At 46.0% G+C, this 20,196-nt stretch overlaps 1 protein-coding gene across 1 annotated transcript; it reads right to left on the bottom strand.

Annotated features, from left to right (window-relative positions):
- Positions 1-17,812: 17,812 nt before the first annotated feature.
- On the bottom strand, positions 17,813-18,492 carry LOC125553667 (phytosulfokines 4-like). The gene has a single exon (XM_048717418.1). The coding sequence runs from the start codon at positions 18,358-18,360 to the stop codon at positions 18,070-18,072; it is 291 nt and encodes a 96-aa protein (XP_048573375.1). The 5' UTR covers positions 18,361-18,492; the 3' UTR covers positions 17,813-18,069.
- Between the last annotated feature and the right edge of the window lie 1,704 nt (positions 18,493-20,196).

Below are 20,196 nucleotides of genomic sequence, written 5' to 3' on the forward strand. Positions count from 1 at the left end.
GATGATGGGGATGAATGGTTGGAAGAGGACACGGCCACACGGGTGGTCCATGCAGAAAGCACGCACGTTCCAATAGCAGGCAACGACGAGGACGTATCTTTGGGTGACCTGGAGGAAGATGGCGAAGCAACATGTAAGATAGCAATGGCGATCGAGCTTGGTCATCACCTTCTTGCTGCATCTGGCTTGAATCCATATATATGTATATATAAGTGGGCTTGGGTTCTGTCCACTGTACGGTCCCATGGGTATGCTATGATCAATTCCCACTGAAGCAAAATTGTTCGCCTTCTGCTTTATAGCCGGTCAAATAGACCGGGCTAACCAGGCCGGCCCGTGAGCACGCCGGCACGATTCGTCATGGGCCAGGCACCGCACGGGCTAAACGTGCCAGGCCCGGCATGCGGCACGCTCTAGGCTGCTAGCCTGAGCACGCGGGCTGGCACGGCACAGCCCGATTACAGTTTTTTTATTTTTCTATACATCTCTATATAGCCCAACAGGTAAAAATGGGCTAAAAACGCCCAGTGGGTCAAATAGCAGATGAACTAGTGGGCATGGCATGCCGCTGGGCTGGCCTGATTAGTAGCTGGGCCATGCCTGGGCTGCGACCTCCCGCCCATGGGCCGGCACGGCCCGGCTATTAGGCGTGTCGTCACGGGCCGGGTCGGGCCGTTTGGCCAAGTATGTTCCGCTCTTATCCCTGTGCCACAACATCAGTTTTGTTTGTCTCAAAAAATAACATCACTTTTGTAATCCAGGACTCCCTTTGCCAAATTCATAGTGTTAAAATATATTTTATATTTTGATACTGAGGAAGTATTACTGAGTTGTTATTTGGTGATTTGGATCAACCATTTGATTCTTGGAGGGGGTCAAGCATGTGTCATTGAACAATGATGAAAAGAAAAACAATCAATGCCATATCACATATTCTTGGACGGGGTCAAGCACGGACTGTTTCTGGCCGTCGTTGCATATTTTATAGAGAAGTCCTTGCACTTTTGTGATATGCACCCACGGTCCTGATTTAAGTGGGAGCAGAAAAATATTTCGTGTTTTGCGGAAAAGCTCCTAAGGTTTCGGTTAATCAACTCCGGGTACTATTTTAAGCGAGAATGAAAATGTTTAGCTTTTTTGTCGAAAACCCCCTGAGATTTTGGTTAATTAACCCGTTGTTCGTCTAGAAAATAATATTTTTTATATATTCAAATGTTTTTAAAAAATATTCATATCTTTTAAATCGTAACTCCAACTTTAACATATTATATATGAAAATTGATTAGATAAAATGTGTAGAATATGAATATGATGTTATTTTTACCCGTTAACCATTTTTAAATGATGTTTAGAGACAGATTCAAATGTTAAAAAAATATTCATAGCTTTTAAACCCTAACTCCAATTTTAACATGTTATATATGAAAATTTATTAGAAAAATGTGTAGAATCTGAATATGATGTTGTTTCACATGTTAATAATTTTTAAAATGTTGTTTAGGGTGCAACATTAATCAGTAGTGCACGACCTGTCTTTCTTTTGTACCGGTGTCAATCCAAATTGAAAATGAACACCTCAACAAAAACAAATTGGAGACGAAAGAAACCATCTATAACCATGCATGTCCGTCGGCGAGAGTGGGAAGAAGGATAAACGACAAGACTGATAAAATGTCATGCTGAAATAAAGCACGTGGGCCTATCGGGGTATTGAGTCATGGTTATTGTGTTCGGGGCGTGTGGTATTTTTTCTCCCATTGCAACGCACAGACTCTTTTGCTAGTAGCATGCCTAAGAGCACCTCTAACAGACCCCTTAAAAGTTGACTTTTAAAAACGCGTATAAGGTGATTGTAAACCATTTTTACAGTGTGAAATTGCCCGGGGCAAAGCAGACTCCGTAAATAAAACTGTATCCCACCATAGCCTTTTTCCTTTTTCCTCCCGTCTTCGGCCGCCACGGCGCCCCCCGCCCCGACCATGCGCCTGCCCGTCCCTGATGTAGCCTGGCACCATCTACCGCCCTACGCGCTCTCCCTGGCGTGGCCGCGCGAGCTCCCTGGCACCCCCTCCCCCTCTTCTCCAGCGCCGCCCCTCCTTGATTCGAGCCGCTGGTGGCCTGCTCCGCCCTACCCGTCGACGGCCTCGCATCGCAGTGGAGGTCGAGCCGGCCACAATGCCGACCGGCAGCGGCAAATTCCGGTGTGCCGCGACGGATTCCGGTGAGTTTCGAGTAGATTCCAGCTAGCTTCGTGGTGGCACATCTGCTCCGACAAGGTTTGGTCGGTTTATGGGTTGAACTGCATACTGCCTTCGAAACTGTACATATGAGGTTCTCGCGGATGGATTTTCAGTGCCTTTTAAAAAGTTTAAGGGTCGAACGAGTTTTACGCAATCTGCTACTGTAAACACTTTTTTATGGGTTTGACCACTTTAAAGGGTAAGAGCATCTCTAGCAGACCCCGCATCCCGCCGACCTGCAAAACGTGTTTGCAGTTCGCGGAAAACGGTATTGCGGGCCGGCGCGGACGACCGCAGAGGGAGACACCGCATGACGGACCCGTATAAAATGATATTCATAGAATATACTTTTTACGGGTCGGCTTTGGGGGGTCTGCTCTTGCACCGTTGCCGCCGGTCCGCAAATATCAATATCACACCACAAATTACAATACCAATGTAACGCCCTCGATGCGGCTATATCTCCTACGTGTCGAAGCACGACTTAGAGGCATAACTGCATTGAAAGCAATGTCGCAAGTGAGGTAATCTTCACACAACCCATGTAATACATAAGGGAAAGAGATACATAGTTGGCTTACAATCGCCACTTCACACAATTACATGAATAAAGCATTACATCATCCAGATACAATCAAGGTCCGACTACGGAACCAAAATAAAAGAAGACTACCCCAAATGCTACACAGATCCCCGATCGACCCCAACTGGGCTCCACTACTGATCAACTGGAAAAGGAACAACATAACGAACGAGATCTTCATTGAGCTCCTCCTTGAGCTTGATTGCGTCACCTGCTCGGTAACATCGGCACCTGCAAACTGGTTTTGGAAGTATCTGTGAGTCACGAGGACTCAGCAATCTCACACCCTCGCGATCAAGACTATTTAAACTTATAGGAAGGGTAAAAGGTATGAGGTGGAGCTGCAGCAAGCGACTAGCATATATGGTGGCTAAACATACGCAAATGAGAGCGAGAAGAGAAGGCAAAGCGCGGTCGAGAAACTATGATCAAGAAGTGATCCTAGAACAACCTACGTCAAGCATTACTACAACACCGTGTTCACTTCCCGGACTCCGCCAAGAAGAGACCATCACGGTTACACACGCGGTTGATGTATTTTATTTAAGATAAGTTTCAGGTTTTCTACAACCGGACATTAACAAATTCCCATCTGCCCATAACTGCGGGCACGGCTTTCGAAAGTTCAATCCCTGCAGGGGTGTCCCAACTTAGCCCATCACAAGCTCTCACGGTCAACGAAGGATATTCCTTCTCCCAGGAAGACCCGATCAGGCTCGGAATCCCGGTTACAAGACATCCTCGACAATGGTAAAACAAGTCCAGCAAAGCCACCCGGATGTGCCGACAAATCCCGACAGGAGCTGCACATATCTCGTTCTCAGGGCACACCAGATTGTCCAAAATTCCGGTAGGCCAGCCCAGAGTTGCCCCTGGTAGCCACCGGCGGCTGACAAGTTGGACCAACACTCAGAGGAGCACTGGCCCGGGGGTTTAAATAAAGATGACCCTTGAGTCTGCAGAACCCAAGGGAAAGAAAAGGATAGGTGGCGAATGGTAAAACCAATATTGGGCCTTCCTGGAGGAGTTTTATTCAAGGCGAACTGTCAAGGGGTTCCCATTATAACCCAACCGTGTAAGGAACGCAAAATCCGGGAACATAACACCGATATGACGGAAACTAGGGCGGCAAGAGTAGAACAAAACACCAGGCATAAGGCAGAGCCTTCCACCCTTTACCAAGTATATAGATGCATTAATTAAATAAGAGATATTGTGATATCCCAACAAAATATCCATGTTCCAACAAGGAACAAACTCCAATCTTCACCTGCAACTAACAACGCTATAAGAAGGGCTGAGCAAAGCGGTAACATAGCCAAACAACGGTTTGCTAGGACAAGGTGGGTTAGAGGCTTGGCTTAACAATATGGGAGGCATGATAAGCAAGTGGTAGGTATCGCAGCATAGGCATAGCAAAAGAGCGAGAAACTAGCAAGCAAAGATAGAAGTGATTTCAAGGGTATGATCATCTTGCCTGAGATCCCGCAAGGAAGAAGAACGAGTCCATGAAGAAGACAAACGGACATAGTCGAACGGGTCCTCACAAATGCGACGTTAGCGGAACCAACCCGAAGAAGCAACACCGGAAAGAAGCACACAACATAGTAAACAACCAACACACGAACATGGTATGATATGCGGGATGCGGTATGTGATGCATATGCATGATTTGCAAAGGAAAGATTGAACCTGGCCTCAACTTGGAAATCCAAGAGTGCCACTAGAAAGGTGAGTTGATTTCAGTTGAAATCGATATAAAGATCACCGGAATCGGATGCACGGTTTGGAAATGGCAAGCAAAAACAAAAATAGCACCGATCTGCGATAATCAGCAAGTAGCCATCTAAATGCAACAAGATAAATATGCTACAGCACTCAAACATGACAACAGTATACATGGCAGGGATCCACTCATGATTCTTGACAAAAGATGAACACTGAGCTACGGCTAATTTACTCATTAACAGGTTCAAACAAGCATGGTAGAAATGCAAATGATAACAGGTTTCAGACTTTGTGAAATTAACACAAGTCTGGAATTTATCATCAGGAAGCAAACTTTAGAGCATGAAAATTACATGCTACAAGAACATATCATGGCAAAGAAAGGCACGGCATGAAGCTTCTCTAAGAATAAAACAAAAGTCCCTTAGTGACCTTGAGCCAAAAGGGATCAAAAAATACAATTGCAAGCATGTGAACATAGCAAAAACATAAACAGATTCAGACTTAGTGAAAAACTGGAGCATGCAAAACAGATTAACGAGTAGGCATGTTTACGAGCTCGATGCACTCACTACAGAGCATGGCAGGACAAACTAAGCATACACCCATCAAGAAGTCATGGCATAGAAGCTAGACATGGCAAGAACAATAACATAGCATGCACGGATCAATAGCAACATCCTCGGCAAAATCGCTAAACATGTCAACAATCTGCCAGGATCATTTTATAGCAAAAGTAGAGCTCGATTGACTCAAGCTAGGGTGCTCCATAATTGCAAACAAAAACATGGATGGATAGAGCACCAAAATATTAACAAAACATCCTTACTGATCATCCTCAAAAGAGGCTCGGATCACTAGGAAACAACATGAACATATGGCATAAAAAACAAATACAGGACAAGGACTTGGTGAAATTCTAAGTCCCTGAAATCAGCATCAACGATTACGCTACTTTGCAAGCTTGTGCTAGTCACCACAAAGATCACAAAAATACATGGCATACACCCCTGTAAAGATGACATGGCATATAACAAAACACATGTAGAGTTCAGGATCATAGCATGCACACATTAATCATGGCAAAAAATGACAAAAGGCCATTTGCTGAAACAAATCTGAAATATTCCTCACATAGCCCTCTTCCAACAGCATTTCGGGCATCAAGATGAGCTCAAATGAAAATGATGCAATGAGAAGAAATGATATAATCGTCGAGACGAACATTTTGATATGCTACACGCGTGAATCGGAGCTTCGAATGCAGAGTTATGATGCGATGAAAAATGCATAAAATTACTGGAATCTGGGGGACTTAGTGAAATTATACCCTCGCGAAAAGTCAACCCGGGACGGGACGGTGCGGGACGGAGGGATCCGGGGACGCGGGACACCGTTTGGTTGGAGGGATGGGTGGATCTGATCCAACCCGGCCCAGATCTGGCCGGACTTGGACTCCAGCGAGGCGGTTCTTCTCCGGCGAGGCGAGGGCGAGAAAGGACGGCGGCGGGGCGGCGCTTGCGCCGGCGATGCGGTGGCGGGAGATGGAGGGGTCGACGCCGGAGAACGGAGGTGATGGCCGGGCGGCGTGCCGCGGCGGACGGCGTCAGCCGGCGATCTCTGGCCCCGAGACGAGGCGGCGACGATGCGGAGCGGCGAGCTCCGGCGAGGCACATGGAGGCGGTGGCCGGAGCGGCTCCGGCGGCCGGAGGCGGAGAAGACGGCGGGCGGCGGACGTTGCGGGCCGGGGAGGGCCCGCCCCGGGTCTCGCAGGCTGCGGCGGCGCGCTGAGGCCAGGCGCGGACAGGTGGCGGCACAGGGTTGGCTGAATCGCGGCGGCTGATGACGTGTCGCCCCGGGATTGGTTCGGGCGACGTGGCGGCAGGGTGGACGCGTCCGTCGGCGGACGGACATGTCCGGCGGCGCGTAGGGAGTTGGATCTAGGGTTAGACTGCGCCAAAATTTCGGAGGGGATCACATATATGTAGGTAGAGGGAGATAGGAGAGTCCAAATGAGGTGCGGTTTGTGGCCACGCGATCGTGATCGAACGACCGAGATGATGGAGGAGGTTTAGGTGGGTTTTAGGCCACTTTGGAAGGGTGTTGGGCTGCAACACACACGAGGCTTTTTTGGTCCCTCGGTTAACCGTTGGAGTACCAAACGAAGTCCAAATGGTACGAAACTTGACAGGCGGTCTACCGGTAGTAAACCAAGGCCGCATGACAAGTCTCAGTCCAATCCGAGAACGTTTAACACCCGCACACGAAAAGAGGTGGAAAGGGACACAGGGTGACATAGGAGCGCCGGCTTGCAAAACGGACAACAGGGAAAATGCTCGGATGCATGAGACGAACATGTATGCAAATGAAATGCAGATGTTGACATGATATGCAATGCATGACACGCAAGCAATGACAAGGCAACAACGGTGAATAACTGGAGGACACCTGGCACATCGGTCTCCGGGCGTTACAACACTCCACCACTACGAGAGGATCTCGTCCCGAGATCTAGAATGGCACCGGAGGGAAAACGGAAGAGAAAGAGGAGAGGTAAAACTAAGTTGCTCTTTTGACAAACGAGTGAAACCAAAGAACCTTGCAAAGGTTAAGCCATTTCGAGAAAAGAATACAACGGAGATGACGAAGTTGAAAAACACTCCGTTAGAAAAGAGGAACAAGGAAGAACAAATTCGAGCAGTAATCCGGTTGAAAAGTGATGGAAGACTTGATAAAGCGAAAAGAACTTGAGCAACAGGGCACAACACTCCGGTTTAAATGGATAAGCAAGAAAAGAACACGATCCTGACAACACAAGAAGAAGGGTTTAAGAGAGCAACATCACAATGCCTCCGAATGGAAGAAATAGAAGATAGATAATCGAAATAAAAGAATGGAGGAGAAAATGCCAACTTCTGTCACAATTGAGCTTGAAAAGGCATCCTTAGGAGAAGGGTCGAACGAAGTTGTTGGAAAAATCCACAACGAAAAGGATAAGCTTGATGTGGGCTTATGGAAGACATCTCAAAATTATGAGCTGAAATTCTGCCAATAACGGAAAACAATAGATTGGATTGATATGAGCAAGAAAACGAGAAACTATTTCACCGGGAGGATAAAATAAGAACTTGGATCATTTATAAGCACCATAATTGCAACAAACCTTAGGGAGGGCTTTGGGTGAAATATACCCAAGATAACTCCAATGACGAGATTGATGGATTTAAAATATCTCATTCTTAACAACATGTGAATCATGAAACATGAACTCAAATTATCAAGAATGACATAATACCACCTCAAATGATACGGAAGAAAGAATTGCACTCTGGAACGCAAGATGAAGAATGCTTGAGCTCCTCTGAAAAGAATCTTGATGAACACTTCGAGAAGGATTTAAATCCTTGATGAACCATCATGTAGAGCCTCCATGAAGAACTCCGGTAACAAAAGGATGATCAAACGAAAGGAAAGAGAAGTTGAAAACCCAAGGTGAAGACTTGCAATGATTTAGATGGAGCTTCGCGACTAGATAATGCGGAAAAACTGGAACTCTGGAAAAAAGATGAACAAAAGAAATCAAGAATTTGATGAACCTCCGGAATAAGGAATTGATCACTTGGATGAAACACGAATAAGAATTATATTATGTGTATCCTTCACCAATTTAAATTGATGACAAGCAACGAATAGCATACAACCTATTCCGGTAGAAAGGATTAAGAGAGATATAAATCAAACTTGAGAAGGTCTTCAACGAAACACCGGTAGGATTGAAATAACGAATGAATTGATATGATCACCATGGAAGAGAATCTTGAGCAAACCACCGTAAGAATTGGGAACTATCAAAGGAAAGATATCGAAGCACCGGGGAGAATTAGCAAAAGAACGAAGATGTTTGAGAGAATTTAGATACAAGTGAAACGAATAGATCACGGACTAATTAGAGATCACTTGAACGATGCACCGGTAAGATCGGAGAATGATAACTTAAAGCTGAGAATGAATAAACCTGAATTGATGGACTCCGGATAATCAAACTGAGAAGACTCTTGAATTGCTCCGGATAGGTGAAAAGAATTCTCACAATCAAAACAATTATGAGAGGATGGCAGAGAATGGGGCAAGATTTAAAATAAACTCTTCTTCGGTCTTCAAAATCTGAGAATTACGACGAGAAACGCCATCATGAATTGTTGAGTCACTCCGGAATAAAGAAGAATGGAAAAATTGAACCAACAATGAAAAAAATTTGAAAGATCTTGGAGAAATACATATGACTGATGATGAATCATTCTTACGTCAAACTTGGAAAATAATTTGGGAGTAACTCCGGAAAAGAATTAGACGAGTCAGGTAAGATCCTGGAAAAAGACCTGTGGGTTAGGTCCCACTCAAAAGAAACACCGTAGAACGATTTAAAAGAGAGAATGCACCGGTTGAATTTAACGGCTTGAATGAGATAACAACCTCGAAATAAGTTGAACGGATCTTGAATGACAAAACGAGCCTTCTGAGATTTCTTCAGCACTCCGAAACAAATGAATAGCGAGAAGTGAAATATTATGAGGTGCACCGGTATGAGAAGGCATTTGAAGCAAGGAAAAGAATATGATCAACACAGAAAACTTGAATTGAAACCACCGGAGAAGAAAAGAATGGAGAATGAAGAACGAGTAGAGCATCTTCATGAGAAACACCGGGTAAAAACATGAAGGAAAAAGAATGGAGAGACTTTCATCAATAAAATGGATAGTGATTAAGAAATCTGAAACTGAAAAAAAAGGGGGGGGGGGGGGGGAAAAAACAAAGGAAACTTGAGGACAGATGAAACGAACAACGTTGAGAAGGACTGATAATTGATCTTGCGAAAATTGACAAGATTTGACCCACTTGAAGAGAAGCACACCGGTTGAAAAGGATTGACATGGCAATCTCGATGATCATGAAGGATTGGTATTCACATAGAAATATGAGAACACCGCTTAGGAAAGGTATGGAATCAACACTTGACTTTGAAGCAACTCGAATACCACAACTCAAAACAAAACAAAGGATTAGCTTGCGGAATAAGCCGGAACAAACATATGATACAGATTTCGTTCGAAGTTTTCGTGGTGGGGCCTACACGGGCTCGATCGTACAGCACCATCATGTACAAGGCAGTGCACATGACATGCGAAGCATCCCCGAGTCAGCATAGCCAAGGACTCTTTAAGACACAACGAGACCACTGTAAAACCAACCATGGATAGGTGGACCACTAGACGTCGAACCCCAATTTCATATCATACCTCTGTCGGAAAGATATCCTAAGAGCTACTTGAATTCCCACTTATAAACTCCCAAAATTTTCCAGTTGTGCAATCAGGTGTTGGGGATACAGGGGAAGCATAATATCTCACCCAAACTAGCAAATCCTACATCCAGTTGTATCCATCCTTCAACACATAACCAAGAAACCTTCGGAAATCGTTTACCTCAACCTTCGAAAAGCATCCGTTATATGAGTTATGGCAATACTCCCGAACTCCCACCCCAGTATTGGGTGGCGTCGAGGTTATCTCACCAACAACTGCATAAAAGAGATTTTCGATGTCGGCGAACTCAGGTATTCCAGAACTGCAATGATAAAATTGTGACGACAATACCACGGAGCTCAACTCCCAGGACACTGCCACAACCCCTAAATGTCACGAGGCACCAAGAACAATGTTCTCATCACAAAACTATCGGAATGATTCCAAGATACCCGCGTGATCCTAAAAAAAATTAGTGAAATTTGAGAAGAGAAGAGTCAAAACTCTACGTCAGGATGCCTCACCAGAGCGACGAAGGGACTGAGGAGTAAAAAGAATTCCTAACTCTCTGATATATATAATTACTAAATGACTCAAAACATTTTTCAAGACTCAACAACGCCAGCGATTCGATCAAGCAGGGGGCTCCTAAGGTCGGGGAAGACTCTGATACCAACTTGTAACGCCCTCGATGCGGCTATATCTCCTACGTGTCGAAGCATGACTTAGAGGCATAACCGCATTGAAATCAATGTCGCAAGTGAGGTGATCTTCACACAACCCATGTAATACATAAGGGAAAGAGATACATAGTTGGCTTACAATCGCCACTTCACATAATTACATGAATAAAGCATTACATCATCCAGATACAATCAAGGTCCGACTACGGAACCAAAATAAAAGAAGACTACCCCAAATGCTACACAGATCCCCGATCGACCCCAACTGGGCTCCACTACTGATCAACTGGAAAAGGAACAACATAACGAACGAGATCTTCATCGAGCTCCTCCTTGAGCTTGATTGCGTCACCTGCTCGGTAACATCGGCACCTGCAAACTGGTTTTGGAAGTATCTGTGAGTCACGGGACTCAGCAATCTCACACCCTCGTGATCAAGACTATTTAAGCTTATAGGAAGGGTAAAAGGTATGAGGTGGAGCTGCAGCAAGCGACTAGCATATATGGTGGCTAAACATACGCAAATGAGAGCGAGAAGAGAAGGCAAAGCGCGGTCGAGAAACTATGATCAAGAAGTGATCCTAGAACAACCTACGTCAAGCATTACTCCAACACCGTGTTCACTTCCCGGACTCCGCCGAGAAAAGACCATCACGGTTACACACGCGGTTGATGTATTTTATTTAAGATAAGTTTCAGGTTTTCTACAACCGGACATTAACAAATTCCCATCTGCCCATAACCACGGGCACGGCTTTCAAAAGTTTAATCCCTGCAGGGGTGTCCCAACTTAGCCCATCACAAGCTCTCACGGTCAACGAAGGATATTCCTTCTCCCAGGAAGACCCGATCAGGCTCGGAATCCCGGTTACAAGACATCCTCGACAATGGTAAAACAAGTCCAGCAAAGCCACCCGGATGTGCCGACAAATCCCGACAGGAGCTGCACATATCTCGTTCTCAGGGCACACCGGATTGTCCAAACTTCCGGTAGGCCAGCCCAGAGTTGCCCCTGGTAGCCACCGGCGGCTGACAAGTTGGACCAACACTCAGAGGAGCACTGGCTTGGGGGTTTAAATAAAGATGACCCTTGAGTCTGAAGAACCCAAGGGAAAGAAAAGGCTAGGTGGCGAATGGTAAAACCAATGTTGGGCCTTGCTGGAGGAGTTTTATTCAAGGCGAACTGTCAAGGGGTTCCCATTATAACCCAACCGTGTAAGGAACGCAAAATCCGGGAACATAACACCGATATGACGGAAACTAGGACGGCAAGAGTGGAACAAAACACCAGGCATAAGGCCGAGCCTTCCACCCTTTACCAAGTATATAGATGCATTAATTAAATAAGAGATATTGTGATATCCCAACAAAATATCCATGTTCCAACAAGGAACAAACTCCAATCTTCACCTGCAACTAACAACGCTATAAGAGGGGCTGAGCCAAGCGGTAACATAGCCAAACAACGGTTTACTAGGACAAGGTGGGTTAGAGGCTTGGCTTAACAATATGGGAGACATGATAAGCAAGTGGTAGGTATCACAGCATAGGCATAGCAAAAGAGCGAGCAACTAGCAAGCAAAGATAGAAGTGATTTCGAGGGTATGATCATCTTGCCTGAGATCCCACAAGGAAGAAGAACGAGTCCATGAAGAAGACAAATGGACGTAGTCGAACGGGTCCTCACAAATGCGACGTTAGCGGAACCAACCCAAAGAAGCAACACCGGAAAGAAGCACACAACATAGTAAACAACCAACACACGAACATGGTATGATATGCGGGATGCGGTATGTGATGCATATGCATGATTTGCAAAGGAAAGATTGAACCTCGCCTCAACTTGGAAATCCAAGAGTGCCACTGGAAAGGTGAGTTGATTTCGGTCGAAATCGATATAAAGATCACCGGAATCGGATGCACGGTTTGGAAATGGCAAGCAAAAACAAAAATAGCACCGATCTGCGATAATCAGCAAGTAGCCATCTAAGTGCAACAAGATAAATATGCTACAGCACTCAAACATGACAACAAAATACATGGCAGGGATCCACTCATGATGCTTGACAAAAGATGAACACTGAGCTACGGCTAATTTACTCATTAACAGGTTCAAACAAGCATAGCAAAAGTGCAAATGATAACAGGTTTCAGACTTTGTGAAATTAACACAAGTCTGGAATTTATCATCAGGAAGCAAACTTTAGAGCATGAAAATTACATGCTACAGGAACATATCATGGCAAAGCAAGGCATGGCATGAAGCTTCTCTAAGCATATAACAAAAGTCCCTTAGTGACCTTGAGCCAAAAGGGATCAGAAAATACAATTGCAAGCATGTGAACATAGCAAAAACATAAATAGATTCAGACTTAGTGAAAAACTGGAGCATGCAAAACAGATTAACGAGTAGGCATGTTTACGAGCTCGATGCACTCACTACAGAGCATGACATGAAAAACTAAGCATACACCCATCAAGAAGTCATGGCATAGAAGCTATAAATGGAAAGAACAATAACATAGCATGCACGGATCAATAGCAACATCCTCGGCAAAATCGCTAAACATGTCAACAATCTGCCAGGATCATTTTATAGCAAAAGTAGAGCTCGATTGACTCAAGCTAGGGTGCTCCATAATTTCAAACAAAGACATGGATGGATAGAGCACCACAATATTAACAAAACATACTTACTGATCATCCTCAAAAGAGGCACGGATCACTAGGAAACAACATGAACATATGGCATAAAAAACAAATACATGACAAGGACTTAGTGAAATTCTAAGTCCCTGAAATCAGCATCAACGACTACGCTACTTTGCAAGCTTATGCTAGTCACCACAAAGATCATAAAAATACATGGCATACACCCCTGTAAAGATGACATGGCATATAACAAAACACATGTAGAGCTCAGGATCATAGCATGCACACATTAATCATGGCAAAAATGACAAAAGGCCATTTGCTGAAACAAATCTGAAATATTCCTCACATAGCCCTCTTCCAACAGCATTTCGGGCATCAAGATGAGCTCAAATGAAAATGATGCAATGAGATGAAATGATGTAATCATCGAGACGAACATTTTGATATGCTACATGCGCGAATCGGAGCTACGAGTGCAGAGTTATGATGCGATGAAAAATGCATAAAATTACTGGAATCTGGGGGACTTAGTGAAATTATACCCTCGCGAAAAGTCAACCCGGGACGGGACGATGCGGGATGAAGGGATCCGGGGACGCGGGACACCGTTTGGTTGGAGGGATGGGTGGATCTGATCCAACCCGGCCCAGATCTGGCCGGACTTGGACTCCAACGAGGCGGTTCTTCTCCGGCGAGGCGAGGGCGAGAAAGGACGGCGGCGGGGTGGCGCTTCTGCCGGTGATGCGGTGGCGGGAGATTGAGGGGTCGACGTCGGAGAACGGAGGCGGTGGCCGGGCGGCGTGCCGCGGCGGACGGCGTCGGCCGGCGATCTCGGGCGCCGAGACGAGGCCGCGACGATGCGGAGCGGCGAGCTCCGGCGAGGCGCGTGGAGGTGGTGGCTGGATCGGCTCCGGCGACCGGAGGCGGAGAAGACGGTGGGCGGCGCAGCGTCTCACGCGGGGCGCGGGCGGCGGATGTTGCGGGCCGGGAGGGCCCGCCCTGGGTCTCGCGGGCTGCGGCGGCGCGCTGAGGCCAGGCGCGGACAGGTGGCGGCACAGGGTTGGCTGAGGCGCGGCGGCTGATGACGTGTCGCCCCGGGATTGGTCCGGGCGACGTGGCGGCGGGGTGGACGCGTCCGCCGGCGGGCAGACATGTTCGGCGGCGCGGAGGGAGTTGGATCTAGGGTTAGACTGCGCGAAAATTCCGGAGGGGATCACATATATATAGGTAGAGGAAGCTAGGAGAGTCCAAATGAGGTGCGGTTTGCGGCCACGCGATCGTGATCGAACGACCGAGATGATAGAGGAGGTTTAGGTGGGTTTTGGGCCACTTTGGAAGGGTGTTGGGCTGCAACACACACGAGGTTTTTTCGGTCCCTCGGTTAACCGTTGGAGTACCAAACGAAGTCCAAATGGTACGAAACTTGACAGACGGTATACCGGTAGTAAACCAAGGCCGCATGACAAGTCTTGGTCCAATCCAAGAACGTTTAGCACCCGCACACAAAAAGAGGTGGAAAGGGACACTGGGTGACATAGGAGCGCCGGATTGCAAAACGGACAACGGGAAAAATGCTCGGATGCATGAGACGAACATGTATGCAAATGAAATGCACATGATGACATGATATGCAATGCATGACACGCAAGCAATGACAAGGCAACAACAGCGAATAACTGGAGGACACCTGGCACATCGGTCTCGGGGCGTTACAACCAACACAATACAACAATCATTCACATTACAAAAAATTATTCAAACCAACGAAGCAAACTAAATAATGCAATACAAAACTTGTCCAGAGTACAAATAACACATGAATTAAATAAAAATGAATAGAAAAATAAGTTTGTTACTGTCCAGCCCTTTGCCAATGATGCTCAATGAGATCCTCCTAAAGCTGAAAGTGGGTCTTTCATTTTCAATCTCCTTGTAGGTCTGAAGAAAAGCTCTAATGCGGTTAGGGCCTCTAGCTGGTTTGACACGGCTACCCACATTGTCGTAGAAGAACTCCAAGTTTATTCCTCTCTCATCTTCGAGAATCATATTGTGAAGGATAACACAGCATGTCATGATATTTTTCAAGGTCCTCTTGTCCCAAAAATGAGCAGGACCACGAACAATGGCAAACCTAGATTGTAAAACCCCGAATGCTCTTTCAATGTCTTTTCGGGCCGCCTCTTGGACCCTTGCGAATTCACAATGTTTTCTAGTTTTGGTATCTTTGATGCTCTTGACAGATGTGCACCAAGAAAGGTATATACCATCTGCAAGATAGTACCCTTTTGTATATTCATGCCCATTGATAATGTAGTTGCAAGCAGGAGCATCACCACTAGCAAGCCTAGCAAACAAATGAGACCATCACAACACATTGATATCATTGAGAGTGCCCGGCATACCAAAGAAGCAATGCCAAATCCATAAATCCTTGGATGCTACGGCCTCTAGCACAATTGTTGCATCACGAGACTTGCCACAATACATTCACTGCCATGCCTTCGGGCTATTTTTCCAAATCCAATGCATACAATCAATGCTACCTAGCATGCCAGGCCAACCTCTTCTCTCATTAGATGCCATCAATTTCTTTGTGTCATCCTCGTTGGGTGTCCGAAGATATTCAGGACCAAAGACACGGATGATCACTTTGGAAAATCTACGCACTGACTCAATTGTGGTATCTTCACCAATGCGAAGGTACTCATCGGCATAGTCAGCCGGAACGCCATATGCAATCACCCGCATAGCTGCGGAGATTTTTTGATATGCACTAAATCCCTTTAAGCCCGCAGCATTTCTTCTTTGAGTAAAATACCGACAATTGGCCTCGCAAGCTTGAAAAAATTTCACAAAGAGGGACCGCGCATTCGGTACCTTCTCCGAAAGAGGTGCGGTGTATATGCTGGATTCTCCGCGAAGTAGCCTTGCATCAACATCTCGTTCCCGAGATGGCGATTCTGAGGAATGCAAAGGCGCCCGACGGTCGATCCTCGCTGCCTCTTCCGGTTCTCGTCTTCGTGCTCCTTCACGGCAAGTGCCATCACTAATGTCTGCTGTCGAAAGGTTGCAAGCATCGTCTCTACATCCGAGTCGTCCGAATCGGACAAATCGGAGAGCAAGAACTTCTCGCAGGGGCTCAATTCCATCCACATGAACAAGAATCGCACGCCGCATCAATCAACTATGCATACCACTCAGCACAAAGCACAAACAAACACTAACCGACGGCTCGTGGGGCGGGTGATCCTGGGCGGCGACGAGGGGCGGGCTCGAGGGCGGTCGATCCCCGACGGCGACAGCGACGAGGGGTGTCTTTTCTCGCCGGATCCGGGGACGGTGCAATGGAGGGTGGGGGACGCCTCCGCGGCGCGATTCCGCCCGTAGATTTGGCCGGAATCGCCGGCGGAAGGAGATGGGGAAAGAGCGCGGGCTGAAATGTCCCTCCCGCCAACCGCTTGACTGCGATACGGGGCACCGTAGGGGCGAGACAGAAACCCGCGTATTCGCGGGTTGAGGCCGAGATTTTGCCGCGCCCCTCAAAAAAATTTGCGGGCCGGCTGCGTTTGCGGGATCTGTTCGGGCGGGATTTTTCGTGCCGACCCGCATTTTTGCGGTTATTTAGCGGGTCAGGACTTTTTATGAGGTCTGCTAGAGTTGCTCTAAGACCTTATAAAACATCCCAAAAAGTACGCGAGTTTGGCAAAGCAGGGACCATGCATCTTTCTCTTGTTCTTTATACGACAGATTGTTTGGCAGATGGATGCCATACTTTGGCCGGTGCGGCTTCATCCATAGTTTAACGCAGTCCAGTGATGAAGTTTGAAATAAAAGGATTTTGGTGATGAGGCTCACGCGTCAGCTGGGCTCTACCTCGTTCGCTGCTTGTACCATGTAGTACTACATAGGACAAGAGTCACAACTCACAAGCTTGTCATACTGCAGCTAGCTAGCGCTCTGGATCCCTCCATTTTCATTATTTTTTAGATGTGCATCCCTCTATTTTTTTTGAAGTCATGTTTGTGAGTTGTTTTCGAGTTGTCCTCTTGGAGCTTGGCAGCATGAAAGGTTGGTACGTACGTGTGGTCTCAAGCTAGCTAGCTAGCTAGCTGACGAGTCATGACACGAGGTGTGCTCCTCCATCCATCATTGCTTCGCCTTCGCTTGCTGCCATCAAGTCTTGATAAGTCAAGATTGAGTTTTTGACTGTCTGGTCGACGACGACACCCACCGGTCACATGTGCCCGTCCGTCCTGTACAGGTGTGCGTCCAAGTTGGAGTTGGAGACCATGAGTGGAAGAAGACCTGCACTCGGTTGGTGCTGCCCATCTGCGTAGGGTACGGTCACGTACGTACACCACGGGACACGCTACACCCACTCCGCGCCGTGCCTAACCCGGCCGCGCGCTAACCGTGGGTGAGATCAACATGATTTCTTTCTCCGCCTGCACGTACCATAATCAAATCCCGTGGTCTGAACTGCAAGCGTTCAAAAAGCATCGGTACTGCTTTTACTCCTACGCATGTACGTAAATGTAGTACGAGCGAGAGCTTACATGGATATGGGTCAGCGATCGAGAGGGACATGGCAGTTAGATTTCCAAAGTTGAGCAAATAATATGCATCGCCCATACACAACAGTAGCATTATCATTATTGTTCAAGGGTGACCTACAAGATTCTTTCCTGTGTTCTTACTCAAGCCAGCCAACGCACTGGCTTGACCAGCGGATCACAAACAACTCAGCAAGATTTCTCTACCAGCTTATATACAATCGAGTACCCGATTCGCAAAAAAAAAAAGTGCCCAACTGCTGATAAAATCTCCATATTGATCATACAAATATGATGCTATGATTTCAGTCCCAGCTAAGCTAGCTAGTTGTGGTTTCCTCCCTGGGTGTAGATGTAGTCGGTGTGCGCCACCAGCGTCCTCCTCATCAAGCACTCATCGTCGCCTCCATCTCCCCCTTCGGCGCCACCGCCGCAACCTTCATCCTCCGCCTCCGCCGCCGCCTCGCCGCCGGCGTCCACCTCTGCGCGGCCGTCCTGGGCTGCCTGGTTTCTTGCGGTTGCTCCCACTCTCGCTGCGCGGGAGGAGGCGACGAGGAGGAGCAGGACGAGAGATGGCAGCAGCAGAGAGGCGTACGGCCGAGGTGATGGCGCCATGGGCGTACCTTGCTGCTTCCTTCTCTTCGTTTGAGAGAGAGAGAGAGTGGTTATGTGTTGGTTGGATTTATGGGGGTGTTGGTTCGGAGCTGTGGCGTTGGGACTTGGGACGGAGGGCAGGGGAAGAAGTTAGCAGGGTGCCTTAAATAAGCGCGCATAAATGTAGCTAGGTTGACGTCGCTGTGGGCTGATTTTTTCTTCGGTGACTGACGTTTTCAAACGCTGCAATGGGCCTTCTTTGGTTGATAGGGAAGAAACATTGTAGGAATAAAAAAGTCATAAGAAATGAGATGATATATCGGAAATTCTCTTTGGTGCCCGAGCACCATATAGCTCGGAATCGCGGCCATCACATTGGCTCGTGATTTCTGCCCTGTGCGCGTCTCATCGAAGTATATGGACCGTATTCCCACCATAGCAGGTCGGTAAGAGACATAAATGGCACGGGTTGAGGTGTCCAACTGATGGGCTAGAAAAGATGTTGGACAGGGGTTTATTCAGTCTTGACTAATTTATGTCTATCTAATTTATTAGTGCGTACTTAGCGAGAACGGACGTTTGGCTCTTGGCCTTCATAGAGGCCTTTAAAAAAAATCAAATTTCAAACTTTTTGGTTTCAAAAAAGTCTAAAAAAATTTGTGCAAGTAAACAAGGATGTTATGTGTATATATGTAAAATTTTAAGATGAAATACATTGAAATGCGATCTGTACAAAAAAGATAAATTCATGCTTGCGAGGATGAATAGTATCATGTGTTAAAAATCCCCAGATTTGTCTTTTTTTGCATAGCCCTCATTTCAACGTATTTTGACCTGAAAATTTACACACATGTGTGTTCTGCCTCCATATATATCTGTATTTTTTTCAGAATTTTTCAAAACATAGAAAATATGAAAATTCACGAAATTTAATTTTTTTTCAAAATCGAGCTCCGCCTCCAAAGGCAATATCCTGTACTTAGCATGATGTCAACTGCATAAACCTTCAATGTTATGAATATTAATGTAATCAAGGGCATAGATCTTCCTGACACAATTTACTAATGTTCTGCCCATGATTTTTAGTAATTGATAGGATTTTTTTTACTAAAGCAACTAGGGCTGTTATATATTCTCCAGATGAAGACATTCTTATCGGTCAGTTTGGCAATCAAAAAGTACACTTCACTTCAATGTCCTCCATGATTCAAATGATAACACCACAAATTGACCCCAATAAATCAAAATGGGCACATTATGAAATTTCAAAATTAATATGGAGCTTTTTTTTCACGATTAAGTACCACATCATGGCATATTGCCCCAAACAAATTATCTGGCCATGCATGAAATGAAGGACAACCAAAGATCCGTATAAGCAAACTTAAAAAAAAAAAACAATGTTCAATCACTGCACAGAAAAAGAAAAGAAAAGAAAATGAATTTCAAAAGAAAACATATGTAAAGAAAATGGGAAAACAAGGAATGATGAAAAATAATGAAAAAAATTAACAAAGAGAAAAGAAGCCTTCCTAGTGTTTTGAGCCACCAGAAAAAAAAGTTCAGTGTTTCCACCATCGTACTTAATCATCATTCTTTTAAGCAATATAATGCTACAGTTATACGCAAATATTTATAGATTGGAATTATGGGCTGATGTGAAATGATGGGGTTGGCCGGTTGAAAATCACAAAGGACACATCAAGAAAAATCAGGGGAGGAGATAGGATTACCAGAGAGACCGCCCCGTAAACCATCATCAATAAACATTTGCCTGTCGGTGTAGTAATTTTTTTTCTTTATGGGCCTGTGTCTTTCTTAGTGAATTTCAGGAACATACTTAATTATCTCTTAATG

This window comes from Triticum urartu, chromosome 4 (assembly GCF_003073215.2).
Source record: "Triticum urartu cultivar G1812 chromosome 4, Tu2.1, whole genome shotgun sequence".
Classification (NCBI taxonomy): domain Eukaryota; kingdom Viridiplantae; phylum Streptophyta; class Magnoliopsida; order Poales; family Poaceae; genus Triticum; species Triticum urartu.

What these genes read in the sequence shown, in the direction of transcription:
- LOC125553667 (XM_048717418.1), bottom strand. Translation starts at nt 18,360, where the DNA reads ATGGCGCCATCACCTCGGCCGTACGCCTCTCTGCTGCTGCCATCTCTC.